At 45.0% G+C, this 19,750-nt stretch overlaps 1 protein-coding gene across 2 annotated transcripts in view; it reads right to left on the reverse strand.

Moving 5' to 3' along the window:
• Nucleotides 1–1,210: 1,210 nt before the first annotated feature.
• Nucleotides 1,211–19,750, reverse strand: part of LOC144821623 (intraflagellar transport protein 57 homolog) — a 99,611-nt gene continuing 81,071 nt past the window's right edge. Inside the window, exons 10-11 of one of the 2 annotated variants that reach the window (XM_078678862.1) lie at nucleotides 9,877–9,943; nucleotides 1,211–1,769 (exon numbers count right to left, since the gene is read on the reverse strand). In XM_078678862.1, coding sequence (XP_078534988.1) covers nucleotides 1,591–1,769; nucleotides 9,877–9,943 — 246 coding nt within the window. In that variant the 3' untranslated portion in view covers nucleotides 1,211–1,590. Of the gene's footprint in view, nucleotides 1,770–9,876; nucleotides 9,994–19,750 lie in introns of those variants that run through there. The other variant, XM_078678863.1, reaches the window with a different exon arrangement.

The raw sequence follows: 19,750 nt of genomic DNA on the forward strand, positions 1-19,750 counted from the left end.
CAGTCTCATCTGCAGCCCCCCTCATTCCGTGAGTCTTACCGGATGAAGAAACCAACATCCCAAAGGCCCTCTGCACCCAGCCACCCGGGCCCAAGGAGAAGAGGACCAAAGGTGTCCGCACGTCCTCCAACATCGCAAGATTTTAACCCACTCTTTGGTTCAGCTGGACTGACCTCTCAATCCCAACATCCAGCCTCCCTGTGACTGGACCAATCCCGACTGGATAACACTGAGCATCAACGCTGTTTTGCACCACTGTACCTGGCCGCCCTAGCGCTGTTGGACCTTGCCTCATGCTCACCTTAAGTCAAAAAGATTGGTCCCGTAAGTTGCTGCTGAGTGTCCGAATACAATACATGTTTTTCCTCAAGATAACATTACAGAGAAGTGCTTCAATCAAGATTACAGAATCAAAATAACCTAACGATGAAAAACTCACCTCTCCACCCGGATGCCCCAGTGCCTCCTGAGGTGACCTGTTGGTGCTGTCTTGGATCTGGGGAAGTGTCACTTAAGTCATTATTAAGTGACCTTAGACCTTATGCAGTATATGTTTTCCTCCTAGGTTAATATTGCTGCGACATGCTTCAATTACGATTTAAAGTATCAAAAACCTGTTCTCTATAAATCGGCTACTTTAAAAAGTACTTACCTGATTTTGGTGACCTTGGTGCCTAAAGGTATATAAAGATGAGTGTTATTTATATAAGTTGGTGTGGTTCTCCTTATTGATGTGAACAACTGATGCCTAATACTCCTCTCTGATAAGTTTATGGCTGCTCGATCACACTACCGCCTAAAAGAGCACCTTGGTATTGCTAGAGCAAGCCCCTGTCCACTAGTAAGGGAATACCTGGACTCTTTGTGCAGTATACCTCTTTTGGGATACTACATAAAGAGCCAGCTTCTTACAAAAGGTCTCATCAAGGTAAAGAGGGCTTCAGGAGTGAAAAGTCTCTTTTGCGAGAACCAGTATGTTTTCTGGTGTAACAGGCCTTTGTCACGAGTCTCTGTTAGCCTAATGAAGAGGCAGATAACTACCCAGATGTGAGCTTTATCAAATGATCCCACTGACTTGTGCACTGTTAATGGGGTGTGTAGTTGCAAGTTTTGAGGTGATATCATATATCTTCAGTCTTCTTCACATAGATTAAGATACATTGTAAAACTTTTTCTAAATGAGAGAATGATCTTGAGAAATAAGGCAAAACAAGGTGTTGTATATTTTATTAGGAGGTTATAAAAATTTTTTTGAAATAGCTGACCTCAAGTATTTACATAAGGTTCGATTCACAGAGTTCAATTGGTAAAAATAAAACCTGTTGGTAGGTTCTTTTCTGTGCCTGGAATAGATTTATGAATTTGAAGGAATTCACAAAACATTACTGTGACTTGGGGACATACTGATCACAAACCATTTGAAAACAATTGGAACCCTCAAAGTTCTATGGAAAATTACATTATAAATCAAAACACAAATATACTTTTGAATAGATTTAAAGGTTTACAAATGCTGCATAAATACTTTGACAAAAGTAAACATATTTACAGCTCCAAAAAAATATTATAATTGTATTTACATAAGTTAAATTAGTACACCCCTAATGAAGATTCTGGTATACTCGTAGCGTGCATATCTCGAGTCATGTTTGATTTTTCCTTCAGCTTCGACTGGAGCAATGTATGTTCCACCACACCGATTCTAATGTCCATCTGAGTGGTCTCTTGTTTCAGCTTTGTTAAAGCCTGTTTTATCTTAACCAGAGGTGCTGTAAAACAAGGTAACATAGCATTTACTTTCAGAAAACTACTGAACAAACTAGCATCACTTTGCAACATTTTTGGGCCTCATTCCAGACTTACAAAGTCTAACTTGCGTTCCCCTCCTAATAAATACATACTCTTTACGTTCCAGTGAACGCATGCTATACTTTAAATATGACAAACATCCTCGAGACTTTTTTTGTCATCTTGAGAAGACTCTAAAGTATCAACATAACTCTAAAGTTGGAGCTGGAGGATGAAGACAGGGATAGATCCAGTGGATTCTGAAAGGTGGAAAAGGAGAAACCAGGTCATGCATTTAAGGAGCACAATCACAAATCAAAAGCAAAAGTATGGTTTGTGAAGAAAAATGGTCAGGAGATGCTTGAATGTTTTTCTTTGGGCATAGTGGAAGCTATGATTGAAGAGGATGTACCTACAAAAGAACCATTGGCAATTAAACATGCCTGGCCAGTTTTTAAGTGAAAGTGTTCCTTCATTGATCTGTAAGTTTATTTGTAATGGCGTGGCAGGGTGTGAGAACGAGTAAATGGCTGGATGAGCGAGTGATGGAGGTATATGCAATTCATAGGCGAGTGAATGATGTGTGATAGCAGCACAACCTTGCAGGACACCCAATGAGAAACAATAATGAAAGTACCAAATATTGGTAAATAAAAGAGTAAGCGACCATTGAGTGTGGAAGAACATGACACTGAGTGAGACTGGTCTGGAAGTAATACAAACTTGTTCTTAAAGATTACACTCACTTTATTTTCCATTGTGCCAAACATAAGCAATAAGCACACACTACGTGATGGAACAAACCGTGTAAATCCTGGTAGGTGGCAACTATGCAATAACACAAAGGCTAATGAATACCCAGCAGTGTCCAGCTGCTTAAGACACGCAGGTGCCAGGACAAAACTCCAAAATGTCTGACACTGTCGGGAACTAAAAGAACCACGTTACACAACATGTAATGAAGCTGCCAGCCAGAGTGGCAGTATGACTAATTTTCCTCCTTTGACTCTGGAACTCCTTTATCAACTCCTGGATAAACTTAAATCTGGATCCCCCCTTGACCCCTGTCCTCTAAAAACCTTGAAAGAGTGTAGAGAGGTTCTGCTGCCCCCTTTTCTTCAAATCATGAATCAAGCAATCTCCAAGGGCGTTTTTGCTGCATCTTGGAAAATGGCCACAGTCAAGCCACTCCTGAAAAAAGCCTCCCTAGATCCTACCATCTTAAAAAACCTCCGTCCGATATCCCTGCTTCCAGCTCCTGCCAAGAATCTCGAGGCCCACCTTAACTCCCATCTTAGCGCCTTCCTGGATAATTTCTGCCTGCTAGATTCTTCTCAGCATGGCTTCCGGAAGGCGCACAGCACGGAGTCAGCTCTCACAGTGGTGGTCAATAACATCCGCGCTTAGGTCGACAGTGGTCAGACTACTCTCCTGATCCTGCTCGACCTTACAGCCACATTTGACACCCTGTCCCCTTCTATTCTGATCACTCGCCTTAGTGAGATGGGAGTGGATGGGCCCGCCCTAAGCCTCTTAGCCTCGTTCCTAAACCAACGCATGCAGATGGTCAAACTGGGTGACTTCCTCTCTCCTGCCAAGCCTGTGCAATGTGGGGTCCCGCAGGGCTCATCTTTGAGCCCCACCCTCTTCAACACATATATGTGGCCCCACTTGCCAGGCTAGTAAGATCATTTGGATTGGAAGTTCTATCAGATGCCGATGACACCCAGATCATGGTCTCCCTCACTCAACCTGTGGAGACCGAGGCATTTAACTTTAGGAACTGCATGGAAGCTGTAGCAGGGTGGATGACCAAAAATTTCCTCAAACTAAATGGGGAAAAGACAGAGGTTCTTGTCTTCGGAGGTAACCATGAGATCTGGTCGGCTGACTGGTGGCCATCTGCCCTTGGAGCATGCCCCACGCCCACCCTGGCGGCTCGCAACCTAGGAGTTATACTTGATACCACCCTTTCCCTCGACAAACAAGTAAACAGAACCGTCTCCACCTGCTGCGGGGTCCTAAGGATCCTACGTAAACTGTCAAACTATCTTTCCCTGGACTCCAGAAAACAACTTGCGGTGGCCCTTATATCTTCACGCCTAGATTATTGCAATGCTCTTTATCTAGGCATAAACAAGAGGTTGGTTCAACGTCTGCAAGTTGTGCAGAACGCTGCAGCCAGGTTCGTCGTCAACGCCCCTAGACGGTCTGGATTGTGCTTGCTAGGCTTCAGGATTGCCTCGCATTTTCGATGCAGCAGTAAAAAAAAAAGGAAGTAGTAGTAAGGCCTAGTTTCAAGAGAAACAGAAGGCAGAAATTAGAAGAGGAGAAATACACTATGGAGACTGGTAAAAAAACAAAAAAAGGAAGAAGTGGAGACTGACAGACAGTGAGGAAGTGGTGATCTGCACTTGATCAGTTGAGCGGCACAAGCATGATTGATCCTTCTGGATCCCTAGATGTCCGGCTGTCACAATAGAGACACCACTTGTTCGGCGCATTTCAGACCACAAGGAACTTAAGATTACTGAATCTACCGGTCGCGATGCAATACACGTGACAAAGCTAAAAATAAGAGAAGAGCACATGCAGTTAGTATGAATGGGGGGGCCATTGAGAACTTGAAAAGCGTGCAGCCAGACGCTGTAAATGGACGCTCTGAATGTGGAGGTAAAAACCTTTAAAATAGTTCCAGAAAAGCAGATGGAAACAGTCTTTGACCCTTAGAACCTGATATGAGATGCACACAAGAGGAACAGCACGAGGAAACAGTGTGCTACAGCCAATAGAAAGGAGGCAAACTAAATGGCAAGCACAGGAACCAATGAAAAGCAATGAAAGACAGAGGGAGGGATTTAAGCCCTTTTTTGGATATATTTAATACAAAACATTTCACAAGCACAGCGCTGTGCAGGCAAAGCCTACACAGGAGTACAGCAGGATAAATCGGGTACAAAAAGTGTGTGCTGTATTAGAAAGAAAAGAGCTGCATCAATTCTCTGGTAATCCTAGTTGCTTGAGAATATTAATGCTATTGACGTGGTAGCCTTTTTTTCTCTGATCAGTTGTACCGGCGTGAAGGAGAAGCAGGCCGAGATCCTTTGTAAGGGAAACATAGCCTGGCCTCTGCAAATGAACTAACATTACTGGAGGGGCATACAATTTGTCAAGTAACTGTCAATCAGTTACAAGTGGCTGCTTGCAAAGTGTACAGACACAGTTGTTAGCTGCAGATGTGCCGTACAACCCTGGAGTCTCCCAAAACAATGAAATACTCCATTACAGGAGTCACACAAGGAGAACAATATATTGCAGTAGTGCCCAGTGGCATCCTCCGCCCTGCCCCTGGCATCATGTAACTGAATGCCATTTAGATCAGCCACTGGGTGAGGGAGGGAGAAGCTGACAGCAAGCCGGTGATTTTTATACCACACTCCCTCTGAAGCTTACTCTAAAGCTCCACTGGGAATGGCTGTATTTAAGGCCCGGACACCTGCGCTAGCAGAAGCGAAAAGCAGGCGACCACAATCATCCAGGCACCTAGATTCCCTGGAGGGAGGTAACAATGGTAAAGACTGCAAATTAAAAGCTGCCTGAACAACCAGGCCCTGAGCAGTTGCGTGACGAGACAAACAGAGAGGATCACCCAGAGCAGGGTGGTGCCTACGAGCAATAGCGCGCTCAAGGGGGTCACCCGAAGATGGCCTTGACCAAGTGTCACGGAGGACGTCAAGTATCGAACCCCTAAAGGGCAGCAAAGGTTCAACTTCAATAGGCTCCAAATGGAGCAGATCCAATAAAGGATCAAAAAGCAAAGGCCCCATAGGAGGCTGAAGGCCAAGCACAACAGCCGCCCAATGAATAGCCCGTGCGAAGGCAGCACTAGACTCATTTGCCATCTGTGTAGGTGATAATAAACTGTCAGTAGGAGACAGTTGAAGGCTAATCCTCCTTGACCTGTCGACGGCCTTTGACACGGTAGACCACAAGCTGCTCATCAAGACCCTCAAAGAACGAGCAGGTGCGGACAATGTGGTCCTTCAATGGTTCTCCTCCTTCTTTCAGAATCGCTTCCAAAGAGTTAAAATCAAATCCTTCACATCTGACCCTCTCCCCATGACCAGAGGGGTCCCCCAAGGATCTGTTCTCTCTCCGCAACTGTTCAACATATATATGGTACCACTCACCAACATACTGAAAAAAGCCAACATCCCTTTCCACCTTTATGCAGACGACACACAGATCTACATTGAAACTTCCTCCTTCAATGACATTCTAAGGCTCAACAACACTCTCAAAGAAGTCCAAGACTGCCTAACGACAAACCACCTTAAACTTAACCAAGGAAAAACCGAGATCCTCCTCATCTCAAACAAGGAGGATAACACGCAAACCAGTGAATGGATAAAAGCTATTGATGCCCTGGACGGAAATCCCATTTTAGCTAAATCAGTTAAATCACTGGGAATCACCCTTGACCACAAACTATCAATGACGAACCACATCCTGAATTCCGCTAAGAGCACCTTCCTCAATCTGAAACTCCTCAACAAAATCAAACCACACATTCCGCAGAAAGATCTCAAACAAGCCACCCAATCACTGGTGCTATCCAGACTGGACTACGGGATCGCAACCCTCTCAGGAACAGCTCTATCCCACCTAGCACCACTCAAAACGACCCTCAATGCAGCTGCCAGAATGGTCTCCGGTACAAAGAAATTCAACCACATATCCCCCGCACTCAGAGACCTAAAATGGCTACCAGTGGAAATACGTGCGAGTTTCAGAACGGCTTGCCTCACGCACAAAGCCTTACACACAGGGAAACCAGAATACTTAGCCTCTAAGCTCAAGAAAGCTGGCCAAACCAGAACTCTCAGAAGCTCAAACTCCCTCCTACTCATCCCACTGAAAACTCGGAAACATGAAACTGCAGCCCGCTCCTTCGCAGGCAACGCTCCAAAAATTTGGAACTCCATCCCGGTGGACATCAGAACTACCCCATCCTTCCCAGAATTCAAGACTCTACTAAAAACCCTCTAACTCAACCGGGCATTCCCGAACTCAAGCTTATCCTGAAACACTGACTACCTCTAAGTCACCACCTCTAAGTCCCCCCTCAGGCACCAAACAATTTTAATCATTATTTTTGTATGACTTAGTGTGCTGTATTGTGTACCTCAATGTCGCCCCTCAGACACCAAACAATTTTTAATCGTTATTCTTATATGACTTATTGTGCTTTACTGTGTTACCCCTGTTGTACCCTCCCCCACTGTAAAGCGCTCCGATACCCGCGGGTCTGGTCAGCGCTATAGAAAACTTCTAAAATAAAAAATAAATAAAAATAATCCTACCACTGGACATGAGGAGTGGAGGATCCGGAGACTAACCCGAAGGCCAGGCGACACAGGGTACATGCACCCTGGCCCCTTCATCAGGGGAGTCTAGGGAAGCATCAGGTTCCATATGAGGAGGCCTAAATGAAAGCAGCAGCATCGACGGACGTCACAGTGGCGACCTATTGCCGCCCGAGAAGCCGGGGGGCAGGGGGGATGGCAACCACCAAGGAAGGTACTCGACGCAGGTCCCGACGTCGTATTGGAGTCACCTGGACGTCGACGACCTCCACAGAGGACTTGACCTGGATGCAGACTGACGCAGATCCCACAGCAAGAGATGCCGGAGCCTGCGTCGAGCCTGGGGTAGTACCCGGCGTCGATCTGGGCGATGTCGGCACCGCCTCCGACGTCAGCGCAGGAAGCAGCACAGGGCTATGCACTGACTGATGGGGTTGGCTGGGCTCTAGGCCCTTGCTTGGTGGCGTTGCGTCGACACACACAGCCGGTGCCAGGGAAACGTCCGCAGATGAGGAACCGGCATGAGTTCCTGCTACCTGAAGGCGCACCAGGGAGAGGGGGCGACTCGAAACAAGCCTTTCTTGCCTTACAATAGACCTCCATTTGGGCACGCGTGGCCCCAACACCTGGAAAGGGTGGATACGGAAGGTGAGGCTGCCATCTGCCTTTACCCAGCTCAGTGCAAGAGGAATGGGCGGCAGCGGCACGGGCAGTGGAAGAAGAACTCCGTAAGCGAAGCCTGCGCTTACACTTACCTGTGGTCGCAGGTCGATCGCGGGAGCGACCTTGGGAACTAGCCCGAACCAGAGAAGAGGAACGGCGACGGGAGAGAGCCGAACCGGACATCCGTGCGGCTAGCAATTTCATGCGACGCTCCCTCAAGGACTTTGGCTTCATCCCCTGACAGCCGCCACAGTCCTTAGAGTTGTGATGTATGCTGAGGCACCACATACAAATGAGGTGCGGATCTGTGCCAGACATCTGACGCGCACAGGCTTCACAAGCCTTAAGGCTGGAAGGCAGTTGCACACTGTTCCACCCGGCACCAAAGGTGTCGAGAAGGCCAAAAACCAGGCCAAGAAACTGCTGGTATTCCAGGATCCACGCTCGGAAGCGGAAATGAAGAAAACTGACTTCAGCACGCCGGGAGGGGGACATATGGCTCGGCTGACGTGATGTCTGTGGACATGACGTCAGGGCAGAGCAGGGCGCCGCCGCCCCCCAGCACGCAGTGGTGCTTCTGCGGAAAATTTTCCGGATCCAGTCTGACGCCTGGAGATATTCTAAGTTAAGGAATCTGCGGCTAGATGTCTCTATCAGATATTTATTTTTCGCACATTACCAAGTAAAGTGTTTTGATTTGTTTTCACCCTATAAAAAGAAATCATCACAGAATTCAAAAACAAGGGATTTCATAACTAATGAAATGTATTTTGTAATGTTTGTACAATTCACTTTTGAGCAATTTAAATATGTTAGAATAGAACATGACATCCTAAAGCCTTTCAATTCACACTTTTTGTACAGCAGGTTCGTCAGACAGCTCCCTTTACAAAATCAAGGAACTTCAGTCAGAGAAACAAAAGTAATTGCAGATGTACACTGATTTTTTACCTCTGTCTTTGAACATGGAAAAAATGTGCCAAGACAAAAACAACATTTAAAGGCATCTTTAACCCCTTTAATGCTGCGCACGTTTAGCGGACGTCGCGTGCACTACCTCAGTAGTGCTGCGCACGTACGCTGAACGTGCCGGCCCCGCCCGCGCAATAGAACGTTCTGCACCAGCGCGGAACGTTCAGCCCAGCGGAGGGGTTAAAGGCTCTGTGAGTGAACAGAACATCTGTTTGCCATTTCGCCAGAAGGGGTGAGTAGGCCCTAAATATAGCTCACCCTGATAAAATCAAACTAGCCATAGTGCATGGACGAGTAGATTTGTCGAGACCTGAAAGTACTAGCTGTACTATCTACAGATTATACAGAAACTCATAATTTTTGACTTAATGTATGCACTAAAGCAGAGCAAGGTCACTAAAACCAGATTTTGGACCTCTTTGTATGGCACATGAGCACTGAACATGTTAATGATATTGCCCCTGATCCTGCTATATAAAAAGATGCAGCTCCTATAAACCTGACTTGAAGACCATCACAATATAAACCTAAGCGTTGGATTGCTGGTTGCGGTGCCTTATGGGAAGACATTTATTCTGGAGGCATCTGATTGCACAGTGATCTTTGCTGCCAAAAGCCTGCTTTCTGAGCTTCAGAAACAAAGCTCTGTTCTGCTGTAAGTGAAGGAGGATGGAATTATCCGAATCTATATGATGTGAGCCAGAACAGAAGTGGAAGTAGATGCTAGGGGCCAGGTATCTTGCAGGTGTCTCCAAGTGCATATTAAGTGACTTGGTGTGGCTCAAGTGGGTAATTGCAGGAGCATCCATCCAAGAACAGTGCTTACAGGTAGGGGGTGCGTTTATATTGTTTGACAACAGAGGGCCCAAGGCACTAAAAGTGCAGCAAAACCTGTTTTGTACGGAAAAATAAATATTCCCTTCAGTGGTGTTTTATCGGTTATTTGTTGGTGTTAACTGAAAAACAAAACTTTAATTATCATGATGAAGTGATGGTGTCTCTTCACTAGTAGTTGATTCCCTCAGAAATGCCCATCTGATTTCAGAACATACCCACTTTCAAAAGTACATGATCAAAAGGCACTTACCTCCATCTGTCATACTACTTCCTTTCTCTTCCATCTCCTGCTTCACTTTTTCTAATTCTTCAGTGATCTTCAAATAAAGGGTTTTCGGAATCAGCAATTAACCCATTGCAACAGGTTCTACACAGAGTTTAATTAAGAACAATACTTACAATAACCAATGTTTCAAATCAACCTATGAATAGGTAATAAGTAATTAGTACCTTAAAACTGTGCAACTTATTAATGCAGTTAAATCCAAAAATAACATTATGTCACCTTTTTAATGTTTGAAGCAAATGTGGCTTTGCTGCAATTTAATGGAACACGGTTTGTTGTCCTAGGTGTGTGCGCTGAACTACAAACAAGCATGGGCTATCTTTAGCTTCCTCTCGACACAGGTACTCTTACCTGTACGCCCTGAATGACCAGAGGTTTCTCCAGCAGCTTCAACATCCCTGCAGTACCAAAGCAACCTTTGCCCCAATCTCCCTGTTCCGCTTCCTGCTTGCTTCTAGACCCAGGCCTTTCACCCGCCACCGCACCACCCAATCTAATAATGCAATTTGGGGAGTTGTCGTGATTCCGCACCTTGTCATTCTTTGCCAGTTAGAGAAGCTAAGAAGCCAGCAGAAAGAGAAGGCCATGCTGAAGTGAGCAAGAAGTCATTTGTGAAAAATCAACCATCAGAACCTGAATGATGCTATTAATCTACTGACTGTAGGAATGTCACTAAAGACCAAAAATGTATTTAGCCAGTAATGTTATTTGCATAATAGTTCATTTCTGTTGTCAATATCATTCCGAATTTTGAGTTTCCAATATGGTGAATCTTAGTGGACTGATGTTATGTCCATTGGTGTTAAAATGCACAGCTACTGTAGATTTTTTGTTTGAACATTACTTTTGTGCTTGGTTATTCTAACTTTGATTCTTCGCTGTAAACCACATGGACATTTCAACATGTAGATCTGATTTTTCGATTCACAAGTAGCATTGGTTCTTAATTGACTTTAAGTTTCTTGAGAGGGATGGGTTATCTCTGTGCCTTTGATTATATTGTTGCATTTACTGCAGTGTAAACATGGATTAGTGCCTTTGTATCCGTTTTCTGGGTTCTCCTGTTTATCATCATCATCCTTGAGTGTAGTAGTTCTTTCAAGTTCCTAGATCGTAAATCCTGTTCTATTGGTAGCCGTGGCCAATGTTTTAGAATTATTTTTCATATTTTGGTACTTCTAGTGGAATGTTTAGACATAAATACCGCTCTCGATGAGTCTCTTTTCCTGCTTTTGCTGTTCCCTCTTGTGGCTGCTTCCTGAATGATGTTGTCTGGGTATTCCCTTTCTTTTGGGTTTTCCTTGTTCATATTTGTCTTTGTTTGAAGGAATCCTCTTTATGCATAGTAGTGGTGAGTATGATACATGTTTTCTAAGGCACATTGATGAAAGCTGTTGAAATGCAAGAGATTGTTGGGGTCAGTGGATTTTATGTCAATGTTAGTGCTGATTATATCCTCGTTTAGGGTGATTTCCACATTCAAAAATAGTGTTGGACTCAGACTAACTTTTCTGGTACTTTTCCATTAAAGGAATACGTCATCCATGTCCTCATCAGTGGCGGCTGGTGAAATTTTAAAGCGGTAGGGCGTAATTACCTGTTCAACTGCTTTGACTCTCGCTACATACTGCTGCCATTACTTAGCTTCGTGCAAAGAGCTAGCATACAGCAGTAGGCCTTATAGCCTAGACCGGGGCACTCACTACATGAGCGAGGGACTCTCTAGGTGCACTTCACATGCGGCAACAAGACCCTTACGGAAGAAACAAGTACTAATCATTTCTTCTTCCGAGCGTCTACTTACTGCTGATTGGATGTTATGGAGGGCTGGGGAGGAGCCGGTGAGTTAGTCTCCTTCCTGGACTCCTCCCCAGCCCCTCACAAAGTCCAACCAACAGTGAGCAAAATGAAAAAAGAGGGTGGAGCTCATGACTTTCCTCCAAACCTGCTCCACCCACTACTGCCTTGAATGTGCTGGTCTGTCCTGCCCCCAACCATTGAAACCAATGGCACCGAGTTGGCCACACCCAGGGCCACAAACATATCACCCACGTGCCGATCGTACCACTGGCACTAACAAGAGGCCACACCCCTTTAATGACGCCGGCACTCCTACTTGTGCCTCAGGGGCGAGTGAAAATCTCGCTCTTCACAGGTGCAGTGGCATGCCCTAATACAAAAACAAAAAAACACACATCTTGCACCTGATGGAGCAGCCAGTCCTTTCACTGGGCTGCTTGGGAGTTTTATCCTTCTCCTCTTTCTCACCTGTGTGGCAGGCCACTGCCCCTTTTGCCCACATGCACCAACTGCCCCTGGTCCTCATGCCAGCTCCCGCAACGACGGCCCTCCTGTCCAGCTTGCCCGCAGATAGTTTCTCTCTGCTGCCATTGGTTTTTCTACCTCTTCTCTGCTCGCTCCTGCCCTCTATTTTGAGTGTTTCTTCTCTTTTCTGACTTTTATTTTGCTTCTTTCTTCAGATTTTTTACCTTTATTTTGCCTCTTTCTGATTGTTTCTTTTCCTTTATTCTGATGTAGCATCTGCAGCGCCAAGATAACCCTAGGGGTGGACAGTGCTGCGCTATACAAATGCGGATGGACTGCTTGATGTATCTCCAGTGTGCTGCCAGATTCTTTTGCCAATTCTCTATGGACAAGATATGATCTTCTTTAAATTTCTTCTTAACAAATTTGCCTAACAAGGAGCTGCACCAAATGCCCTTTGAAGTTCCAGTAAATTGAAGGTAAAATGCGTTGTTCTAGTGAAAATAACTGTGGTATGAGGGGAAATGTATAAGTTCCAGTAAGAACAATTTGAAGTCCTCTTCAATGTTAGTAATCATTAACGTTTCTTCTATAGCAATGAGTCCCAGGTCGTGGGGAAAGGATGTGTACAGAGCCATGTTGATGGCACACAGAGTTACTCTTTCATCTTCGTTTATCCTAATTGTTGACAGTTTGTTAAAAAAGCAAGTTGTGTCTTTTATGTAGGAACACATGGATTTAACACTGGGTTGAAGATATTGATCCAAATACTTTCCTATCGGTTAGAAGATGGAATTCCTGGTAGGCACTATGGGTCTTAACTGTGGATTGTTTACAACTTTGGGGAATTTTCAGTTACATGTATATTGTGGGTGTCTTGGGGTATTGCTGGATTAGGTATCTATTGTCAGTTTCTGATAGAATGCCTCTAACCAAGGCGTTTTTCAGAATAATTCCGAAAAGTTGGAAAATTCCTTAGTACGGATATCATCAATCATGCATGTAGACTCATCCGATACATGTGTATTAACATTTTCAAGTAGCAATCTTCATCCAAAACTACTAAAGCACCTCCTTTGTCCACCATGCAAAAAGTATCTATCAGTGCAATCCTTTGCCATTTGTTTGATGAATCCCAGCTCTTTGTTAGTAAAATTCATGTGAGTTTGCTTTATGCAACTGAATACATTTTGTATTGTATTAACCATTAACCGTTATAATAAGGGGTATTTCATACCCCATATTGTAGCCAATGGAAGTGGTCTAGATTTATAATGCTTTTCAATTGAGCCCTGGGTTTCCTGTGAACTCTTTTTGGTTTTATCATGGCATCCTACATTATCAGATGTAGAGGAATTTCCCAACGAACAGATCTCTCATCTTGTGGATGTGTGCATACTTACAACCAAGTCCCGGGCACTCATATACAATAGTAGATATAGAAAAAATTCTTTAAGAGTAAGTCCATATAAAAAGTTCCATAAATAACAATTGGAGGAGTTGTTCCATGTTTCTTTAAATTTTCTTTGTGCTGTAAATCACTCAGCGTAGAAAAAACAGCTGACACGTGTTTTGTCAGGGTGTCACAACCTCTGACTCTTTGGGGCTGCGCTGGTGTGAGCAAGGTGGTGTAGTCGAGACACCGGTGTTAATTCCAACCCGGTGTGTCTAAACAAGCGGGTATTTGTACTTTCGTCGAGTTTGAAGGAATATCTGTGCTTGGATGCGCCAGTTGGTGTAATCAAAATGCCGGTGTTCATTCCAACCCGGCACGTCTAAACTTGCGGTAAGTGAGGCTTCGAACTGTATGGAGGGATATCTGAAAATTGCAGTTGCGGGATGTGTGGCCACAGAAACTTGCATGTAATCGTATTAAAGAGGAATGTTCAGTTGAAAGCAAAAGCTGTAGTCAACGGAGTCATGTCCGATCCACGTGACAAGGGAAAGTGTTACAGCACAGACACGGATGTGTGTGGAAGTGCGGTTTGTGATGCAAGTAAAGGTCCTCCGTGGCTCGTCTCCATTACATTACTAGTCGCTGGAGAGTCAGAGGTTAATTGACACCCTGACGAAACAGGTGTCGGCTGGTTGTTCTATGCTGAGTGATTTACAACACAAAGAAAATTAAAAGAAGTATGGAACAACTCCACTGCAATTGTTATTAATGGACCTTTTTCTATGGACTTACACTTAAAGATTTTTTTTATATATCTACTATTGTATATGAGTGCCCGGGACTTGGTTGTACGTTATTGCTGTGGGATTCTCCCACACAGATATAGGTGTTACAGGGTTCTCCCCTACGTGGTTAGCACCATATCCACCTTTAGCGTTGTTCTGTACAAAATACACACACGCAAATTTAGCTGAGCGCCACTACTTCCTAATTACAGAAAATCCTCTGGTGTGTGCACACTTGCTTTCATTTTCCACCTCAATTTCCTAATTACTGATACTAGGTATCGCGTAGGATCAGTGGCGTAGCTAGATCGCTGGCCGCCCGTGGTGGCCCCTGCCATTTACCGCCCCACGACGGCCATAGGTATGAGCGGGAGAGGGTGTGCTGACCATCTTACGTGACAGCCACAGGTAGGAGTGGGGGGGGGTTAGCTGGCGATCCCTGTGTTTGCAGTGACAGCCTCAAGTAAGGGGGGCTACTTCCCCCAAATGTTGTGCCTCATGGGGCGGACATCACCTGCACCTTCTCTTGTTACGCCATTGTGACTATATGACCAGTTTTCTTGGTTATGCTGTTGGCTTGCTTTAGGTAGTCCCATCTGTACAAGCGATGGGCGTCTCCCCACAAGTGATTAAAAAGAGGGTGGTTACTCACCTTCCAACCACTTGCACTATTCAATCTAGCTATTCCCATTTATAAAATGATTACACGCCTTCGCTTTATACCATAAGTCTATAAAGATAGATCAGTGACAAACAAAACACAATTAGCAATCCCACTCTTAGTTTTAGTACAAGAGTGACCAAACAGTGCCTTGCAAAAACCATGTCCCGAAACCACGATCGCTTTTTTCATTGATTTCTTCACCACCACTCTTGTATATTGAAAATAAAACTATAATATTATTGATTGGTAATCAAACAATTTGCATTGTCTGCAAGTCTTTTCCACTTGTGATATTGTTGTGGCTTGAACAAATATGGCGGCACGGTAAGCGTCAGTCTCATAGTTAATATGAGAAGAGGTAAAGGTGCTGATGTTCAGAACACTATCAGGATTCCGGCTCAGATACAAATGTGCCTGTCATCATCCAGGTCTGACTGGCACTTGAAGCCTGCCTTCCTGTCTGAGTGAAAACAGGATGCGGACCTCTGACCCTGCAGTTCCTCAGGCTGTTTGTACCTGAGGGGACTCATGAGTCAAACGGACATCCCTCATACTTTGAGCCTAAAGCTCTCCAGCTCAGCCAAGCAAACAATGCTGCTTCATGTTAGTCTCATGGAGGTTGGGCGCACACGCAAGCGCCCAAAAGCGCTTTTAGCTACTAGATACAAAAATCCATATTTCTTGTTTTGCTACAATTTATACCCACCGGATTCTTATTTTGCAGTCTTTTTCGGAAATATGTATTTATTGGTTATTTGCAGTGTTTAATTCGTAGAAGAATAAGTGGCGGGGCTCTATAGTCAGCAGGCCACTTCTGCTTACACTGCCCATTGCAGCTGTCAATTACAGTAACAGCATAACTAATAAGTCACACTCCTAAAAGTGTTACAGTTCTGACAATTTCAGCCCCAAAGTTAAAAGAATGGCTTTGGCAGCAGGTATTAGTCATTCTTAATGTATCATGATGTCATTTGCTGACTGCCTAACTTGGTTAGCCCCACCCACTTCTTTTTTAGGACTTGTGCCCTGCAACTCACCAACGATCATTTCCTCCCCTCATGAAAACAAACCATTTAGCGCTTACCTCAGGCTCCAGCACTCCACAGTGGTGGCAGGGTCTCTGGCACACCCCCAGACTCGACTTCTCACAACAGTGTGTGGTGGTGGAGCGTGTGAGACCTCACTGCTGCGTTTCAGTGTGAGGTCTGGTCAAAATGATGCCCAGGGTCGTCATTGGTAGCGCTACAAGATTGACGGGCTGGGACGGGACCCACAACTACAAACGTGGTACGTCGCGCACCACCACCACCAGGCAGCATTTGCAAGCAGGTGCACTTCCACTTCACGTAATTGCACGTCACATGTGCATTGATTTCTCCGTGAGTCACAGCTGAAAGTAAGTGTGGGTGTGAGGGGTGGTGGGTGTACTGTGTGCTCACTGTCGGGGGCAGGGGCCGCGCGTTGCAGCGGTCTTTTTAATTTATTTGGGGCCACTGTCACTACTGTAGTGTGTGTCCCCAAATAAATTAAAAAGTCCGTCGTCACGGGCCACAAGTGCGGTGCGGCCGCCGCCCCCTAAATAGTGCCAACAGGGGTGGACCACGACCACCCCCACCTCCAACCACCCCTCCACACCAGCTACGCCACTGCATAGGATTAATGTTCACCATAGAAACAGTTACCTTGGTTACCGAGGCATAGCTTCAGGGGAGGGGTTGGGGGTGTGATCGTGATCCCCTGCCAATTAAATGCATTCTTGGCAGTTGAATCTGAGGGCACAGAGTTGGGTCTGCTATCTCTGTTTTTGTGAGCCAAGAACGAGAGGCAAAACAGTGACTTTTGATGCAAATGAGAGAGAGCGAGACAGAGATACCCATCTAGTGGCTACATTTCAAAATGTGAAACTAGATAACCCGAAAGCAATACCAGCTTACCTGCTTGTCCTAGTTGTGTGATCCTAGGCAAATATTTTATTTCACAGAGTCTCCTTTTTCTTGATTATCACACATTAGAACATTGGAATGTTGGGAGCTCCATTGAAAACAATGGGGTGCTCCGGGCTTACGATGGCTGGTATGAGCCCGGAGCTCCAACATTCCAAGGTTTCTTTGTGGCTGTGAACAAAGGCTTCAGGGAGCCTGAGGGGATTCCAATCCCCTCACGCTTCCAAAAGGCTTTGGTTTTTTTGTTAGAACATTATGTCCTCTAGTGACAGAATGTCCTAATAGCCTTATAGCCCTTCGTAGATGGGCTATACCGCTATTAAAGTCCCTCTCCCTTGTTAAAGGCCCTCGCCTTCGGCTCGCGGCCTTTAACGCTGGAAAGGGCCTTTAATAGCCGGTATAGCCCTCTACGGCGGGCTATAAGGCTACATAAAAACACTCAAGTACAGGATGTGCGATGTACAAGCACATCATTTATTGTTTGATTAAATAGACTGTAATTGTGATCCACCTTTATTAAGAATCTGGGCCACGTTTAGCGTTTACATGACTACTGACTTGTCTCTTGGTTCACTATTGGCCAACCGCGGCCCGTGGAGGGAGTTCGGTGGGGCAGGGAGGCAGTGCGGGGGAGGGGCAGGGTGGACAGTGGTAAACACCGGAATATGGACAATTGCAGGTAAGTAAACAATTTAATAAATAAAACGAATTTCGTAGCGCACTATGCATCGCAAAATGCGATGCAGCGCGCGCTACGAAATTAGTTTTATTTTTTTAATTGTTTACTTACCTGCAATTGTCCATATTCCGGTGTTTACCACTGTCCACCATGCCCCTCCCCCGCACTGCCTCCCTGCCCCACCGAACTCCCTCCACGCGCCGCGGCTGCTAATGGCATTGTCATTGGGTGGACGACCCAAGAATGAAACTAAAAAAGATCACTTTTAAGTCAGTCTATGCAGTGATATAAACTGGTGTACTATAGTGAAAACTCTCACGTTAATGAACTATACTTTTAATACACTTTTTAAAATTTTGAATAGATGGTAATATATACATGTCAAATGTTTTCATGGCTCAGCTCGTGCACAGAATCTTAATCAAGCCAGACCCTCGGCTCGGCTCCGGCTTGGCTCGCCCCATTCATTTGCTTGTGTGCCCTCCTCTTTTTGCACATCGGACCGTCGGTCACTTCATAGTTTGTAAAAGGAGAGGACTAGAAACTTGGAGCACTGCCTACATGCACTGAATGCACAACTACCTTCAAGGCTTCTTGCAGCAGATACGAAGAAAAGTGTGTGCAGTGAAAATGCATTTGAAATAAGTGACCCCAGGCCAAGGAATCCATGTAGTTGTGTTGAACATGCTGTAGTCATGAGTTCCAGGGAGAACGTCGAGGGCCACGTAGGACAGGCAGAAGCACAGCTTCTCCATATATGCCCTGACGAAGTTCCCGTGGCACTAGGGGAACGAAACGTGTTGGCTGTGCCCTTGTTTCAAGAAAATGAAAGAATATAAATAAAGAGAAGACATTTGAAAAATATTGTTCTGCGCTATATGACTTCATTGGAGTGCACCTTCCATTTTTTCATGTACATTTCGTAGTTGATACATCCTGTGGCAGCGGATGTCGGAAGTGGTTGCACCAACTGATAATTGAAACAGAGGGAACTAATGTGCTTGACCTTGGCCTGCTGCTGTGTGCTTTTGGTATTCCGCATTCTTGGTCAGGTACTGTGGACAAGTGCCCCCCCCCCCAAGTCGGGTCTGCTATGTCTTCGTCGGTTTTTAGATTTCACCTGCACAGCATCTGCGCTGTGCTCGAGAACTCCATTGTATTTAATATATCTTAAAGTGGGCTTACATCCGGCCTCACTTCTAATTGGTCTGTGTGCTTGTCACTTTACTTTTCCTCATTTCTTTTGGTTGTAGGCGATCTGCTCCAAGTGTGTTTCTCATCTGTTTTCCCTAGCCCAAGTACTCATTCTAATCAGTCTGCTTTTATTGGAACTGCATTTACTTGCTTAAGACCAGCATTTATTTCAACGTTACTGCATTTAAAACTGCTTTCTGACAGTTTTTTCTGCTTTTTATGATTCCGTTTATGTAAACTTTCTGTGTTGACCCGCATTTCAAGTCTGTTTGTGAGCTGACACAGAGACTCAAATCCGGCTCCCCAGCTCCAAGGTAGTCAGTTCTTGCCCTTACGCCACATCCTCTGTCCTGCCCCTTCTCTCTATTTTCAGAACCTGGTCCAGGTTACAAACACACACATTCCAGATACCTCAAGTTTAGTTTGAATATAGCTGGGTTTCTTTAACCGCGTGAGCAAAAGTAACACAGATGAAAAGTTGAGAATTTTTTTTTAAACAGTTACTTATTTAACTTTTTTTATTTCAACATACTCCGAGGTACATTTATGAAATGATTTTTCTTCTACACTAAAAGAGTAAAATAGTTTGTCAAACTGTGTGCCCTTTGATTCAACTGGGTGTTGATGTGCAGTAGATGCGCGCACACACTAGAGCAGTGATACTCAAAGTATGGCCCAGGGGCTGCATGCGGCCCTCCTGACCTTTACATACGCCCCCCACCCCTGAGCAGCAGCAGCACTGGACTGCTGTTTATTTGACGCGGCACTAACATGAAAATAAGCATTGGCATAGCCAATAGGTCTCGCCTTTAGGACTCTAAAAGTGTTTCGCCATGCAACAGCTGATGTTGTTGTACCAAGGATATTGTGCTGCATAACTAAATACTTATAAGGTCCCAAAAGTGGTACCTA

The sequence above is a fragment of the Lissotriton helveticus genome, chromosome 2_2 (genome assembly GCF_964261635.1).
Source record: "Lissotriton helveticus chromosome 2_2, aLisHel1.1, whole genome shotgun sequence".
Lineage (NCBI taxonomy): Eukaryota > Metazoa > Chordata > Amphibia > Caudata > Salamandridae > Lissotriton > Lissotriton helveticus.